Consider the following 16966-nt stretch of genomic DNA (forward strand, 5'->3'; position numbering starts at 1 on the left):
GAGTGGAAAGGCAGCTCAGAGACCCTCTCCTTCAAAACTTCTCAGCCGGGGGTCCTGAATACTTGACAAGCTAACCAGAAAAAAAGAGGGATCCCTGAGCTCATTTCAGAATTTCAAAAAGCCGAAGTATATACGGTTCAATACCTGGAGACATATCTGTAAAAGCTAATTAAAACATGCTTTTCCTTTTGGGGGGGATTCCATCAGCTCCGCGTAACGGTCGCTCTGGTCACCTGCTACCAGTGAGAACACCTGATCGTTGATGTCGGTCTCCAGCTAATCAGGATGAGGGGAAATGTAGTGATGCATTAATAATTACTGTTCGGTAAGAGGGAAAAAACAAAACTTTCAAAACATGAGGTCCGCTGAGAGAGGGAGGAAAGGGAGAGGATTCAGAAGGAAAGGATCCATTGTCGTGAAAAGTTGGGGAACTTGTGGTTTATTCAGGTTTCCATTGTATTAGAATCAACGTGAGACCTATGGACCTGAGCCCCCTTAGTGATCTTAGAAAAATGGCGGCTTCACAGATGGAAAGCTCAGAGGTTTTCTTGGCACCAGGTTCTTTTTTTTGCATGCTAGATTAATTCCCATCTTCCAATGGTACTTTTTTCAGAAAGGGTGGTTTCTTCATTTTTCAAATGTTTTTTAACTTTAAAAAGTCAGAGCAGGTACTGTGGGTGAAGGACCGTCCTCTCCGATGTTAATGTGCAAAGGCCATGTTATTTATTTGGCAGTAGAGACCATATCGGTCCCATACATCAATCAAGCGCTATTTATCACACACCTATGCTGTATCAAGCCCCCAAGAGTCTGCTGAGGGATGCAGAAAAGTCAAGATGCATGATCTTTGCCTACAGTGATCTTGCAGGCCCTTGAGGAAAAAACACAAGAAACTATTAAATCATTAAATGAATATAAATGAGTATAAACTGTAAGAACGGTTTGGGAAACGCTTTTAAAAGGAAGGGATGAATGTAAGCCAGAAGAGGCAAAGCATAAGCTGGACTTTGAAGAACACACGGGATACCCATGGACAAGCAAGAAGGAGGGAGAGTATTCTAAGCGAGAAGGCCCTGTGAGCGAAGGTGTGGCTGTGGGGCTCTCCCTCATCCCCCAGCGCCAGGAGGATGAGCAGATGCAGGTTCACAATATGTATCGATGCCTCTCTAGGCAACCCCGTGTCTACTGTACAACAGATAAGGCTGCATGTCTGACGCCAGGTCAGGACACAAGAGTTCTTTCCTTATGTGGAGGCATGGAAAGCTTCACTTCAGTTCCTAGGCAAGCATTTGTAACAGAAGGCTTGACCTCTAGAAGTCTTCATGAGGGTGGTGTTCAGAGCAGCCTCACTGGCTGTGCATGGAGCAGGTGGGTTCTGGTCAGGAAGCCACGCCCTCTGCGGCCAGCGTGATGCACTCAGAGAGCCTCTCTGTGCGCTGGCTCAGCCCCAGGACCCAGCCGGAGCTCAGTCTCCGTGAGCCGCCCCTGGGGAGTCGTTCCCATTTCTCCTTCTCATCTCTGTCCCCTGCAGGACCCCAAAATAAAGTGGTATAGACGCATCCTTTACCTGTCTCTCAGCCCACGCATGGCCTTACGACCCTCTGCCACCTGCACCATTACAGTGACTTGGAAAACCAACCTCGGGGTCCTGGTCATCTGGAGGGTCATTTGGAGCAGAAGCGTCTGCTGGCTCAGCACCTCCGTGCCCAGTCTGAGCACAGCCAGAGCCGCACATCGGTTCCGACTAGTGCAAGGAAAATGCATCGCATTGAAGTCTCCGAGGGCAGGGAGAGTTGTGTCCCTGGCAGGTGCTCAGCTCCTCGTCCTGCCATTACTTCCTGTGCCTCCGCAGCTCCTTCCTCCTGTGGCAGGAGGCTACACTCAGTCTGCGGTGAAGGGGGGGCACTTGTGAATGTGCCAGTGACTAATCGACACCCCCAGCATGAATGCATAAATCCACACTTAAAGAGGGACCCCTCTGATCCATGACAGGAGAGAGGATAAAGAAAATAGAGCAGCTGCAGATAAAAAGTACAGCCCAAGAGCTTATAAAATCCTCTCTGGAGGCCCAAGTTCCACTTTTATGATATTCAGCATAATTGGATATATGCAGGAAAGTTCGGTTTGAAATCACACAACTACTTAGGACTTTTCAGGTGGTTTCTCCCCTCCCCTTTGCACTCACTCCTCCAACCACAGAGAGTGGCTTAGTGGCCACCCTGACCCAGGGCCCAAGGACTCAGCTGTGCAGGGCAGCCGTGGGCGCCCCGGAGATGCGCCTCCACCACGGTCCCTGTGAATGGTGCCCCTGGAGCTGTAGACTGTGGCATAACCCAGGGATCCCGCCCGTCTGTTGCGTCGGCCACGCTGGGGATCATCTCTTCTCCCCAGGATTGATCAACAGCCCAGGCAACCGGCATCAGGGGATGGGAGAAAAAAGAGACCGACCAGAACTCAACTGGATCCATTGCAAAGGGTATCTCCATTTCCGGACGCCCTCGCACCTCTCTGGCAAAAGGCGTACTTATATGGTAACATTTTTGCATGGCCCCGGTGACGTAGCCAAGCGGTTGAATCTGTACCAGAGCTTTAGAGAGCTGCACAGAGGAGCTCCAAAGAGACATAGAAATCACTCTCACAACAGCAAAGTGTCACCCTAGATCCTTTAAGGAAAGATGTCTGTGATAATACAACGTGAGTTGAAGTCCCCCTTTCATGGTGAGGTGAGATGAGGGAGGGGCGGAGTCTTCTGGGCCCAGAGGGGGCGTGGCCAGTGCATTTTGCTACAGCCGGCACAGCGTGAGAATGTGCACTCTCTGTGGCACCCTGAGCTGAGCCCAGGGCTCCGTTCGGATGGACTGGGCCCCTGAGACAGCTGTTTGCTGGGGGCCTGTAAAGTGCACGCGGGCTGTCATCCATAAGGCGAGAAGCAGGACGTCGAGCGCATTATCTGACTTGGTCCTCCTTTCTCTGTGCGTCTTCCCAGAACGGTGATGGGAGTCCCTTGTCCACCTTTGCCCCCTCCCCATCGCTCCTCTACCCATCTTGGACTCTCCCCGGCTCGAGACCCCCTGCTGCCCGGCAGGGCACGAGTTAACATCAAAACCCATAGCCAAGAGTGTTGCCCGTACATTTTTTATGAGCTGTAACGTCTCCTGAGAGAACGTGGTTGTTCTTCTAACCTGCAGATTGATTATCCCGGTTCCACACAGTGTCAGCTGAAGGGAGAGGCAATTAAAGAGAGCACGGGGGAGTTGCCAGGTTTGCCTGGAGAGCTCCCGGCATCGAGAGTTGCCCCCGGTCCTGGGAGGACCTGGAAGGTTCACGAGGCCCAGCGGGACTCACCACTAACCAAACACATGATTAATCGGCACAGAGGTGGCTCACGCGTGGCACTTCAGCCAGTGCCCGGGGGGAGCGTAACTCAGCGGCCGCGGGGCTGGTGCTGGTGGCCGCTGGAGGCCCGGGAGGATTTCTGCCCAACCGGGGACCCAGTCAGGTTGCCTCCGTCCTTCCTGAGTCTCTGTTGACCAGCAGAGGGCACAGAAAGCCTTCCTTTAGCATCGAGTTTGCTTTTTCTCTGGGAATGAACTAAAAGCTAGATTTTTCTAAGCCATGAAAATCCTAGTTTATGAAAAAAATAGGGAAACTAAGAACTGAGGGGCTGCCCAGAACCCCCGGCAAGAGGGAGAGGGACAACGGCTGCGTGGTTTTCCTGCTTCCAGCCAGCCTCCAGGAGAAAAATCCCACTCCCCGTCAGCACCACAGTCCTGGGGACAGAGAAGGCCACCTGGGGCAGCCCTGGGACTACCCCCCAGGGTCCCACCACCAAGGGCCCTGGGGTGTCGGAGCCCTCTCGGCCTGCCCGCCCGGGGCCAGTGCCTGCCTGCATTCCTGAGCCATCACCACGCATCACATGCCTGCGCACGGGCTGCCTCCCCACGCTCTGACGACTGCAGCGAAGCAGGACAGATGGTCTCCCTGATACCAGCAAGTCCTCATGGCCTGCCAGTCATGACAGCCCTTCTGCTGCAAGCCATGGAGGCTCCGTGCAGGATGGGCGGATCTGACGGCCACTGCTGGCATCTTCCCCCCTGCCGGCATCCTCAAGGAAGAGCCATACCTGCAGGCTTTCGATAAGGCAGAAACTGTCCAAGCCTCATCAGGCCTCGCCTCCGCCCTGGGTGTGTGGCCGGGAGCTCCGCGGCCCCGGTGAGGGGAGTGTGGCCAGGCCACCGTGGCCCAGGGGGCTCCGGGCTCCCTGCTCCCGCCTCGGGCCTGTGCGCTCACAGATGGCAAACGCAAACCGGAGCCTGTTCTGAATTTCAAATTGACACAAAGGTTCTTCGAAGCCGGTGATGGTAGAGACATATGGGATGTCAGGATGCTGTTGTGATGGCATTTCTGCTGTCACCTGAGAAGGGTAAGGCAGGTCACCTCCAAGGCAGACAGAAGGCTGACAGGGTCCCTTTGAGGGCAGGGAGGAAAGACGGCTGTCTCAGGAATGTCATCTCCTCCTCGTCTTCTAACAGGCCTGTGGTTTCTTCTTGTACTTTTATTTTTAAAAATTCTTGGTTTGTGACAAAGGGAACCTTTTGATTTTTATGTAGAAGTTTGTTACACTTGATTCTGAACTCTCCATTTACATCCACTCGAGACCTTCTCTGTACCCTGCTGAGCGATGTGCATTACTGGGGCTCCCAATCATTCCGCCAAGGGACTCTGCAGCCTCGGAAACCACAGGAGCCGGCCGAACTCCAGGGCTGCTGGGTCCTCAGGGCCCTCCCGGAGCTTGAGAGCTCCTTCTCGGAGCAGCCTGGGACAAGGGACAGAAAGGGACGCCCCACATGACATTGATTGAGGGAGCAGGAAATTGCCCGGGAACCACCCCTGTGTGTGAGAACCTGCAGGGTCTGGAAGGCCTGGGAAGGATGCTGGCCCAGAGAAGCTCCTTCCAGCCAGGAGACCCAGCCCAGAGGCGACTCCCTGAGGGAGGACCCTTCTCCCGTCAGCCCCAGCACGTGGCTGCAGAAGACCCAGCACGTGGCTGCAGAAGACCCAGCACGTGGCTGCAGAAGACTCACCGACTCAGTCTTTGCTGAGTTGCCCACTAGCACTCCTTCCAGTCCTTTGAAAAACCCACACCAGCTTCCTTCTTTACAGCCGGGTTTCCTAAATCTCACCTGCCCATCAAACCCTGCCATCCTGACAAAGAAAGCCTACAGGCACTGTCATCGCTAGATGACCATTCTCATCTTTGCGTTCCGGCCACCTTCTTCATTCCACGGCAGGCCTTGAGGGTGGATGGAGAGATCTAAGGACCCCGAGACACAGGGTTGGGAGGTGGAAGAGCCCCACTCCCCAGCTGAATCTCAGGGGCCCCCTGAACAACCATGAAAGCTCACAGTTCCTTTCGAACTCTCCCTCCACCCCTTTGCACTTTGCTCAGAGAACCCTTGCTGTACCCTCCCCAGTAGCAGAGGACAGACCAGACCTGCGGAAGCAAGAAAGCAGGCTGATGTTGAGGGGCAGGTGACGACAGACGGCAGCAGCAAGAGCCACTGGCAGCTTCTGCCCAGCCACCCGAGGAGAAATCCCGGCACTGAACCTGTGGCCGTCACCTTGACCCCTCCACGGCTCCCACCCACGGGACCGAAAGCATTTCCGTTACACCTGGATGGGAGCTTCTTCAGACCCATGTCACATATCCCACCACCCACTTCATACCCGTTTTACAGATGAGGAAAGAGATGCCCAAAAAGGCACCATTCCAAGATAGCAGCATAGTCAAGATGAGGACAGAACTGTGTTTCCTGATCTTGTCAAGTGAGGTCATTAAATCTCCTTCCCTGCCTCTCGCTTTTCAGGACCAACAAGGGAACCATGAGGATTTTCTTTAAAGAGAGTATTAGAATCCCAGATGGCAAAGCGTGGGAAGAGTTGGGAGTCCAGAAGCCCCTGCACGCGCCCCTCTCTCCCTTGTAGAAATGGAGCTGTAGTACCGCAGTTGTCCACTGAGTGGCGCCTTTGGGCCACACACTTGGCTCCAAAGACAATTCTAAGAACAGCAACAGAAAAACATGCTTAACCTTTCAAAAAAAAAAAAAAAAGGAAAAGGGAAAAGGAAAAACAAGTACATCTTACTTTGGGTGCAATTCGATGACAGATTGAATGCACTTTCCACTGTGTCGTAGTCCAGCTTCTCTTGTCCCTGCCCTTTCATTGACTTGAGTATGTGTGAACCCTATGGCTGCAGGAACCGCATAGCCTGGGGCCTGTCCTCATGTCTCATTGATGGGGACACTGGCCTGTCTTGTTCACGAGGCACAAAGTGTGCTACTCAGATCTGGGTCCTGCTGCAAGCCCTCCCCAGGGCTGCCTCACGACCAGGGAGCTGTTGTCCAAGCTTAGCCCTGTTTGCACTGCTCTCAGCAGAAAAGAGCTCACACCCAGCCTGCCAGCAGCCGCTGCCATGCTGATGCTGAGGAATTCGTGAAAGGCACATATGGAAGTGAGCAAGAGGTTTTCCTCTGCAGTGCTCCCCGGAGAATCTTTGGGCCTGGAGGTTCCCCATGTGCGCTTCTTCAGCTTTGCTCCTCCTCGGTCCATCTTCGTGCCAATAGTCATTTATTGAGCACCTACCACATGCTAAGCATCGTGCTGGACACCGACCTAGCAAACTGGCTGATTTTCCATCTGCAACATGAATAGCTGGGTCCTTCCAGCTCAGATATTCTCTACGATCCCGAGATTCTACTGCCTCTGTGATTTCCTTAATTTTAATGCTGCAAACTGATCCGACCAGATAGGACAGAGGAATTCATATTGTCTGCGTCAGGGCACCTGTAGAGAGCACTAGCTCTCAACCGGGGGGGGTTAACCTCCTAGGGGACATTTGGTAATATCTGGAAATGTTTTTGGTTGTCACAACTTGGGGAGGGGTCGCCAGCTGGCATCCGGTGGGTAGAGGTCGAGGCTGCGGCTCTACATTCTACAAAGCACAGTGCAGCCCTCACAACAGAGAACTATTGAGCCCCAAATGGAGATAGTGCTGAGGTTGAGAAACCTTGATGTAAGGGAAAGAAACCTCTTGTTGGTAACCAGAAGCACAATGATTTCCCTACCGGGCACTTCCTTTCGGTTCTCCACAATAGTGGAGCACGCTGTGAATTTCCAGCAGTCCCTACCGCCTTTGCCACGTAGGTAGTGGCAGCAGGGAAGGCTGGGGGATGCCGCAGAATGAGTTTCGTGGGAGTGTGTTCTGGAACCACATCCAGCAGAGTCCAGAGGCTGAGCCCCTGGAACTGACTTTCCTCATGCCTTCCACTTCAGGTTTTGGTTGGCTGTCCAAGACCTCAAGAAACAGCCCCTCCAGGATGTGGCCAAGAGGGTAGAAGAAATCTGGCAAGAGTTTCTGGCTCCGGGGGCCCCAAGTGCAATCAACCTGGATTCTCACAGCTACGAGATAACCAGTCAAAATGTCAAAGACGGAGGGAGATACACGTTCGAAGATGCCCAGGTTTGCTTATCTACTTGAGCCATTCTTACCTACTCAAAAGGTGTTCACTCGTCCACCCCACCACCCCTCATGCTTTCATACAGGTCCAAGGCCTTGTGCGTAGCTAGAATTTCAGGGGTTACTATTCGTAAGGCCATGAGGGGAAACCATCCCAGGTAGGTGCGTAGTGAAAGTCTTCCCAGGATTGTCTTCCTAGATTAGTCACATTGTTACAGAGAGATAGACATTTAGTGATATGTGTTACCTTTTCCAGGAGAATCTCAAAGTGTTTTACAAATCTGAAGTCCTGTAATAAGTCAGTAGTAGAATCCGGAAACCATAACACCGTGTCGGCAAAGTGGGTACAGCGAGCAGGCAGGGCTGTGAGTCAAGCCCACATCGCACTGTGAAGCCCACGCTTGTTGCCACCCCCTACACTGTTTCCACAGTGATCTCCAACTCTGCAGTTACTGTTTGGGGAGCACCTCTATATCCCAGGCCCTGGGCTCTGTGATGAGATACCACCAAGACGGACAGAGCCCCTGCCCTCAAGGAGGTGAAGGGCTAGTTGGGGAGAGAGACAAGAACATGGGCAATGTTACCAGTGGGAGAACTAGGGTGAGTCCCAGGTTTAAGGTTTAAGGAGACCCGCGGGAGGGACTCCTAAGCCTGGATGGCACAACTGGGCACAGATGCCGGAGAAGCTGGCAAAAGAAACAGAAGCCACAGAAGCCGCTCTAAACAGCACACTTTACCTTGAGGGCTGCGAGGTACCATTTCTAAAGATAAACATCCGGTCAGTTGTCCACTTCCTGGCCCCTGACCGTGATTTCCCCTCACCCATCCTACACCTGGTGATGGGACTCAAAGGGCTCCCTCTTGTCTCCTCAGCCCTCTTCATTTCTCTCACCTGTGGGGTCCCCAAATAGAGAATTTGTGTAGTTTGCTTTCCTATAGACATTATTATCCAATTTTGGAAAATCAGTGGCACTGAGGCAAATAATAGCATGGGAAGAGAACCAGTGTCCCTTGTCACCCGGATCTGCCTGGTTATTTGCTCAGAACTTCAGAATGGAAGCACCTCCCAAGCTCAACACCATAACTGTCTTTCCCTTCCCCTGGCCGTGAGCTCCACTGCATGCCGGTGCCAGACAGATCTGGTTCTATAGAGTTCCGTGTTGCCGCTTTATGGAAGATCAACTCTCTCACACCCTTCGCAGCTTCAAAGCAAAATATTTAAGTCATGAGAAATCTTTTTTTGTATGTGTCTGTGTTTATGCTCCCAAGCACATATTGTTGTATCCTGGTGAGGAAAGTGATAGAGGAGCTCCTTGGGTGATGGAGAAGCTCCTTGGGTGATGGAGAAGCTCCTTGGGTGATGGAGAAGCTCCTTGGGTGATGGAGAAGCTCCCTGGATGATGGAGGAGCTCTTTGGGTGATAGGCCCCTCAGATGACTGATCTGAAACACACAGCTCAACTCTCCATTATTCATAAAATATAAGACCAGGGATACTGGTCAGAACCATGACACACTCCATCTACTAGTATCACTCTGAGCCTGATGTTAGGAAGGATTTATTTTCATCTTTTATTATGGAAACATGCAAACATGTGGCACAGTGGAAAGAGCACATCAACAGAAGGTTATGGGCCCTCCTCCAGCCTGAGCAATCATCAATACAGGACTGATCTCATTTTATCGGTGTCCCCACCTACTTTTTAAAGCAAATCTGAGACATTACATCATTTCATCTCTGAATACCTAGTAGGTAGCATTACTAACACCACTATTACACCTTAAAAATTAGCAATATTCTCTTTATATCATCAGATGTCACGCAAGTGTTCAAATGTATGGCGGTGGTATAAATGCCATTTTTTAACCTTTAATTTAAAATCAGAATCCAGGGGCACCTGGGTGGCTCAGTTGGTTAAGTGTCTGCCTTTGGGTCTTGGGATCAAGTCCCACATCAGGTTCCCTGCTCATGGGGAGTCTGCTTCTCCCTCTCCCTCTGTCTGCTGCTACCCCTGCTTGTGCTTGCTCTCTCTCTCTCTCAAACAAACAAATAAAATCTTTAAATAAATGAATAAAATAAAATCAGAATCCAAATCAGGCCCACACATTGCAATATGTTGACATGTCTTTCACATGCCTTTTAATCTATAGATTTCTTTTATATGCCTCTACTCCCCTCCCTGCCCCCTTGCAGTATATTTCATGAAGAAATTATATTCCTTGTCCTGTAGAGATTCCCACAGCCTGGATTTTTTTTTTCTTTTATTGCAGCCCTGTGGTGCTATTTAACATGTTCTTCTACCCTCTGTATTTCCTACAAATTAGTGGTTTGATTTAGATATTTAATTGGATTTACATTTGATGTCTGTGGGCAAAACTACTTCATAAATCATGTTGTGCTCTCTTGTCAGAAGGCACATAAGGTCTAGTTTTCTCTGTTTTTGTGATTTTAGCGTCTATTGATGTTTATTACTTAGATCCATTAGTTAATTACTTCATTTATTAGCTGAAATATGAATAATCAAATATATATCCTATTAGATCATCTAATAATACAATTTATATAGAAAAGATAGGTTAAGTGTTTGTTTCTTTCCCTTTATTTTTTAGTTTTCAAAATAATGAGTGGTTTACTATCATCTTCTAATGGTGGCCAATTAGGGTTTTCTGTTTTGTTTTTAGTGTCTTTGAAAACTCATAGGTCTGGACATTTTTTATGTGTTTTAGTCCATTTTGTTTGTTATTTTTATTGTTGCTTGGATTGTGCCATCTCTGTCTGTGGCTCCTTTTTACATGATCCTGGTAGTCTTTGATGTCATCCAAATAGCAAGAAAGCTAAGATTTTCCAGGCCTCGCCCCAGGCCTGGAATCAGCCATTTCTCCAAGGATCCCTGTTTCTCTTAGTGGGAAGTGGTTCTTAGAGACCACAATCTAGACCCTTGGAGGTGCTCATTGTCCCTGGGTTGGTCATCCTTTCTAGACCTTTTCAATAGACAGAGCTAAGAAATGAGTGGTTGCTGGTGGTGATTAAAAAGACATCATAAGTTCATATTGATACTTTCTATTCAAATTGAAAACTACAGGGGATTTTATGTAACCTCTCTTTTTTTTTTTAAATATTTGTGCATCCTTTGTCTATGCTGAGAATCTTGGTTCTCAAGGATGCCACAGGCGATGGCACTAGTACTTCACACCGTTACTCATTCACTTTCTCCTGCCTCACCACAGCCTCGGAGCCACAGGGCCCACACTAGCAGCAGTGATATGATTATAAGCTGGCTCTCGAATTGCTGTGTAGTAATGCTTCCATTGTGAGGAAGCATCATAGTTTAGCTAACCAGTCCTCTCTTCTTGACATTTACGGTGTTTCTAATTTGAGAAAGACTGGACAGGAAATCTTAGGAAGTCAGCAGGTTGTGCCTTGACAAGTTTCTGGATACACAGCCTTCGTTGGCACAGTGCTTTGCCGTTTTTCAGGTACCTCCACAAGTAAGATGCCTCATTGTTGAGGCAGGGTGGACTCTTAGGCTACTCAGAGCCTCTCTAAGTTCCTCATTACCTGTTAGGATTGGTCTCCTGTGAATTCAAATAAAACACTCTTCCTAAACGTACTTGTTTCAGCCTGTTCCCTTTTGTTTCTTAAGTGTGTTTCCACTGTAAACATACCATGTGCTTCTAACTAGCAGTGTGACCTTGGGCAAGTCACTTAAACTCCCTGAGTCTGCCTTTGCTCATCTGTATGACAGAGGTACAGGGGTCGTACGCATGGGGGCAGAAAGGGGACCAGGTGAAATGAAGCCCATCAACAACTCAAATGATCTGGCCCAGAGTAAGATAGGATAAATGCTTACTATTTTATTCTCCTAATGTGATTAATATTTTTATACCTTTATGTTTAACATGTTTGGTGAAAAAATTCGAATAATTGCATGTAATTTTAGCACCCAGAGATAATCCCCATTTTAGTGGGGGATTTATGTATACAAGGTGATTATGCAAATAGGGTGACTCCGTAGCCTGCCTTTTACACTAAACCAGGGTTCGATTAAAAAAAACTAAACTTTTTCTGTAAAGAGCCAGACAGTATAAATTTTAGGCTTTGTGGGTCATATGGTCTGTGTCACCACTACTCAATTCTGCGATGCGAAAACAGCTACACTGTAACAACATTACAGTGTAAACAGCATAGAAGAGTGGATATGGCTGTGTTCCAAAAAATCTGTATTTATGGATACTGAAAGCTCAATTTCTTATAATTTTTCATGAACTATTCTTTTTATTTTTTCCAGCCATTTAAAAATGTAAAAACCATTCTTAGCTCACAGCACATAAAGAAATAAACAGGAGGCCAGATGTGAGTTTGAGGCTTGTCGTTTGAGACCCCGTGCGAAACAGTATAGCATGAAAATCACTGAAATGCTTCAAGAAACCCAGAAAGGTAGAAGGTAGCAGGTTGGGAGGGGTTAATTTTCCGTTTCTTTGAGAGAGGAGGTCCGAGGGGGTCTGTCTTGGTGCGGTAGCATGACAAACTCAATCTGCAAATGCGTCCGAGTGGGGGTCAATATCACAGAGCAGCCTGAGGAGCAGTCAGCCAGTCGCACGGTGCTCACCCTGGTTACCAGGCCTGGTTAGCACTGCCTCTTGCAACAGCTACAAGGTGTGATTCAGAAGCTGCCAGGTAAGGAGAAAAGAGCTTCAAATCCTTAGCAGCCCATGACCAGTCTAGATTTGCACTCAGATCTCCTGACCTGCTGGCCAAGCGTCTACTGCTCAGATCACACTGCCCCCGGATTGTTAGTTGTTGAGGGCTCGGTTGTCATGCTGAGACCTGGGAAAACTCCTCTCTCTGCAGAAGGGCCCGGCCGGGAAGCAGGCTCTGATAGTGCTTCTGCCATCTGCTTTGTCGAGGACTGCACAGTTAAGTCTTCAGCTTGTTTTCCTCATCTTGCCCATCTGCAAAGTGGGAATGATGACACCCAAGCCCTTTGGAATCCTTCCCCATGGAATCAGGAGCTGTGAGTGGCTTCTTCAGCTGGTTACAAGGGTTCTCAGAAGCCCCCCACAGGGGTCAGAGTGCCATCGAGCTGTGAGTCTATGCCCTACTATTAGGGTCAGTAGCCAGAATGGATCAGCCAGATTTATGGGTTCCTTTGAAATGGGGAATGGCGGGTGAGGTGCCAGCTGTCTCCGAGGATTTTGTTTTTTATCTGACCGCATGCATTGTTATAGCAAAGTTAATTGCCTGTGTTTGCTTCCTGTGGAAATATTTCACAAGACACCCCGTCAGCATGGGATCCCACGTTTGCAGCTTGTGCTTTGCTGATCCATTTGGCTTTTTTGAAAATTTGGGCCAAGACCAAATCTTCCATAAAGGTCTGTGGGCTGTGACCATAGCCCTCAGCTGTTTGCTGTGTTGTTCCAATTTCATAGATTTAGCTTTGTAAGGGGAGTAAAAAAGAAAATGGGCCATGGTTTTTTTTTTTAAAGGACTCAGCTCTTTACGCTAGGGATTGAATTCTGTTCTCAACCATGGGGCATCAGAGGACCCACACTGGCACTTACTTGCTGTGTAGTCCCTGGCAAGAATCTTGACCTTTCATGCCTTAGTCTTCTTATCTAGAGAATGGGGATGATGTCTTCTCTATAGCCCTCTAAAGATTTTTGTGAAACCAATGAGCAAATGGCCCTGAACATTTTTTTGAATACACAAGAAGTGCTGCGTATTTCTGTGTGAACTCACAAAAAGGCAGGGCTCTAGTACTCCCGAGGTCTTCTAATTCCAAGCTAGACCAAAAGAATTCTCCCAAGATGTCTGCTCATCTAAGGAGCTCTGAGGGGAAATACGCAGAAAAAGTACGTAGGAGCCAAACGCTGGGTCCTCACGTGTCATCCTGAGGAATTCAAACTTTCTCCCCCTGAAGATAGTAGGAAAGAGTGGAAGGCTTTGGGCCAAGAGAGGGTATCAGAGGGTGGCGGGCAGGGTGAGCTGGAGCAAGAGAGGTCTGAATCTTGGAGCATGTAATCTGAAGCTCTGCTGGTGGTTTTTGGAGGAGAGAATGAACCCACAGGAATTGTTGAAAACCTAAGGCTTCCTCTTGGGGCGTTCACCTCTTTCCAGAGCCTCCGCAGGCTGCAGGAGGGAGACGGAAGTCAGCTGGCGGTCACAGTGGCTGCCTGGCTTCAATTTAAAGTCTTGGAGGTTCCCAGGATTGTGTCACTGGACCCGTTCAATCATTCGTCCATCTCCCCATCCATCCATTTCCCGAACAGTCATGCTCCCATTCCAGTTGGGAGACCTTGAGCTGTGAGCTGTGAAGTTCTATAGTGAGGGCCATGGCAAGGGAAGCAGGGGGCCTGGATGACTCTTTGCCCCATCAGGCAGAGCTTGTCTAAGAGCGCACCGTTCTTTACAAATGAAACAAAAGGGGCCTGAGAAAACACTTCACTGAGATTGGATTGGATTGGAAATCCGTCCATCAAATGGACTGACGGTTGAACTGCGCAAACCAACCCAGCCTTTGGCTCCAGTTCCTGCGGGACCCTGTGTTGGTTTCCCAGCTCTCTGAGCCCTGCTGTTTTCCTGCCCTGCAGGAGCTGTTGAAATGCCCCCACTGAGGCCTCTCTGGACCTTCCAGCACCTCTGGACTTGAAAGTCCTTTGATGAGAATTTGGTCTTCTTTACCTTTCCTAAGTCCCCACAGTACTAAAGTAAAGCTCTGCCTGCAGTTGAAGTTTTAAAAAAATTTCCTTGACTACTCAGTCCAGAATTGTAATACTCTCAGCTGCACCTGTCATTAGAAAAAAGACGGACAATTTGTCCCTTGGCTTTCCAATTTAAAAAAATCTTGCAACAACCTTGGGGAACACATATAGTAGGTGATCAATAAATACCAGTTAAATTAAATTTCTACAATATGCCAATTCAGCAAAACTTGGAATACCCACTAAGTGTCAGATGCTCTAGGCTCTGGGAATATACAGATACATAGGCGGGCCCCTTTCCTTAAGTAGACCTGAATCCAAGTTCCTGAAACTCTACTCGGCCATCATTCATGCATGGCATGATCAAAGGGCCACCTCAAGGCCAAAATGAGGGTGGGTGATGAAAGAGATAAGAAATAGACCAGCCAGTCTACACCGACTTTAAACAGACAAGAAGCCTCCAGTCAAAAGTTTCTATTATTATTTCAACTAAGATGTTTAAAAGCAGCTTGATTAAGGAACGCAAGGCTTCTAACATATGCCTTGTTTAAAAGGCAAAGCTTTTAGTGGAGTATACATTTATGTGTGTCCCAGATTACTCAGAAGAAGTCTTCACAGCCTGCTGAAGGTTGGTCACCTTTGCTCTGGCGGTGGAAGTGGTGGCATTGTGTGCCCGTATCACAAGACGGCACCAAGTTTCCTGATATGAATCCTCGACTGGAGGGCCTTTCCTGGTAGACGTCCCATGCCAGACATAGTTTAATAAAGAACGCCATAGCCCGGCTTGCTCCAGGAGTTACTCATTTCATTCTGTGGGTGGCTTTATTTTAGGGAGACGAACAGCAGAGGGAGGGATGCATTCTCCAAAAGAACAGATCCGTTGTTTGTGATCGGGTTCTGTTTATTACCACACAGACTAGCAGTTCCTAGAGAGAAGGCGCCAGAGAGCTGAATTCCAAAATTTCTTTGTTGATGCAGCTTGCCTGCACCAAACCCCATGACCTTGAAGAGGACAAGGAAAACACTAGTCTGAGTTAATGCCCATGGCATTTGGGTAGGTAAAAGGCAATACACAAAGCTGTCTTCAAAGCTACTGTTATCTACAGAATAGGGATTGAACAGCATCAAATGACTGCACCTTTGGGCAGTTAAATTGAACATGTTGAGACGCTTCACAGGGTAAAGGCAAAGGAGAACATATTCTTACACTCTTATGATTTGAATGCTGCATTACATGGAAACAAGGGTCCCCGTGTTCTGCTTAGAAGGACAAAGAGATCCAAATGGGGTTTCTCATTTAAGATCCACGTGATCCTGGGAGGGTCATCCAAAGCTGCTCCATGAGGACAAGCTACCATCTTTCCCGCAAGTGGGTGTCCATACTGCCGGACATCTTTTCTGTTGCCTCGCCTATATCTAGTCGGCAGATAGTGATTTAGGACCCACATCAATCCTTACCACTGTGCAATCCCATCTTGTGTCCTCCTGCAGGACCCATGTTGAAACACATGCTAACTTTCCCCATGTCTAGGGTCTAAAGACCTTTGGTTTACGGTATTCAAGATTCTCTTGAAAGGGATCTCCTGAGTGACTTGCTTTGATACAGACCTGCTGCTTATGGCTTCCCAAGAGCCCAGTCAGCCCCCCGAGCTTTGCCAGGTCAGGACATTCCTTCTGGTATGGGAGGCAAGTTGTACACGGCCTGTGAGGTAAGGAACCCGACCCCGTTGCCCTGAGTGACCCAGCCATCACCATCACCGATGGCAAAAGTAGTAAATGGCTCCCAAAGGGCAGCTCGTCTACTAGCAGGATGACTCAGATCAGGACTTGAGAGGAGACCCTCACATTTCTACCAACCACACATTGAGGACCTCTCTTGTCCCAGTCACGCAACACTGACTCCCCTCAAAGCTCCAACTCAATGACAATGAAAAGTAACATGCTGCCAGGGAAGAGCGTGAGCTTTGGGGTCACACAGTTCTGGGTTCAAATCCTACCTCCGTACTTGGACCAGTCACAACCTTTTCGAGTTTCAGAATCCTCATCTATAAAGTGGGGTTGTTTAAACCTACACACTGATTCAGAGCAAACAAGGACAATGAAAATAATGTAGCTGGGCTCTGCTTCACCTTTCCTCCCACCCCAGGGATCTTGCAGTCTTGGGGCTCACCCCCATGTCATCCCTAGCAAGGACAGTCGCAGCGTGAAGGCCAATGATTATTATTACTTTACATGTGTATGGTTTTTATAGTGCTTTCGCTTCTATTCCCTCACTTAATTGTGTGATAGGCAGGGCCAGAGAGAGGCCGGGTCAGGACCTGAATCCAAGCCTTTGGCTCCCAGCCCAGTCTTGCTTCTGCCTCCCTGCCCAGCAACACCACACTCTACCCCACAACCTCATCTTCTTCCAAGGGATTGCAATGCACCCAGCAGCCCCCAAAGTCTGGATGTTGTTCCAGGAAGTCTGGGTGTGGAGGGCAGAGATGAGGCCCATATCTCTGCAAAAAGAAAAATAGGACACTTAAAAATCACAAGAAGGGCTCTTGGCAGCTGTGCAATGCTCCAGCTGAGTGGTTTCCCACTCCAGGAGGATGTTCGAAAGCTGGGAAATTAGATCGTAGCTGTTTTAGGGACCCACAGCAAAGAGAAGGACATGAGGGTGCTCTTAAGTAATTCAGCTGCTCCGGCATGCTTGCGGCCCAAGGCCCCAGGCATTTGTCTGATAACCTTCCCCAGAGCTTGTGAGGGT

At 48.9% G+C, this 16966-nt stretch overlaps 1 protein-coding gene across 14 annotated transcripts in view; it reads left to right on the plus strand.

Annotated features, from left to right (window-relative positions):
• Positions 1-16966, plus strand: part of RGS6 (regulator of G protein signaling 6) — a 554007-nt gene that overhangs the window by 503036 nt on the left and 34005 nt on the right. For all 14 annotated transcript variants that reach the window (XM_087856077.1, XM_087856086.1, XM_087856080.1 and 11 more), the window contains one exon: positions 7333-7519. In XM_087856077.1, coding sequence (XP_087712203.1) covers positions 7333-7519 — 187 coding nt within the window. The remainder of the gene's footprint in view (positions 1-7332; positions 7520-16966) is intronic.

The sequence above is a fragment of the Ursus americanus genome, chromosome 26 (genome assembly GCF_024610735.1).
Source record: "Ursus americanus isolate L20-20 chromosome 26, mUrsAme1.1.p, whole genome shotgun sequence".
Lineage (NCBI taxonomy): Eukaryota > Metazoa > Chordata > Mammalia > Carnivora > Ursidae > Ursus > Ursus americanus.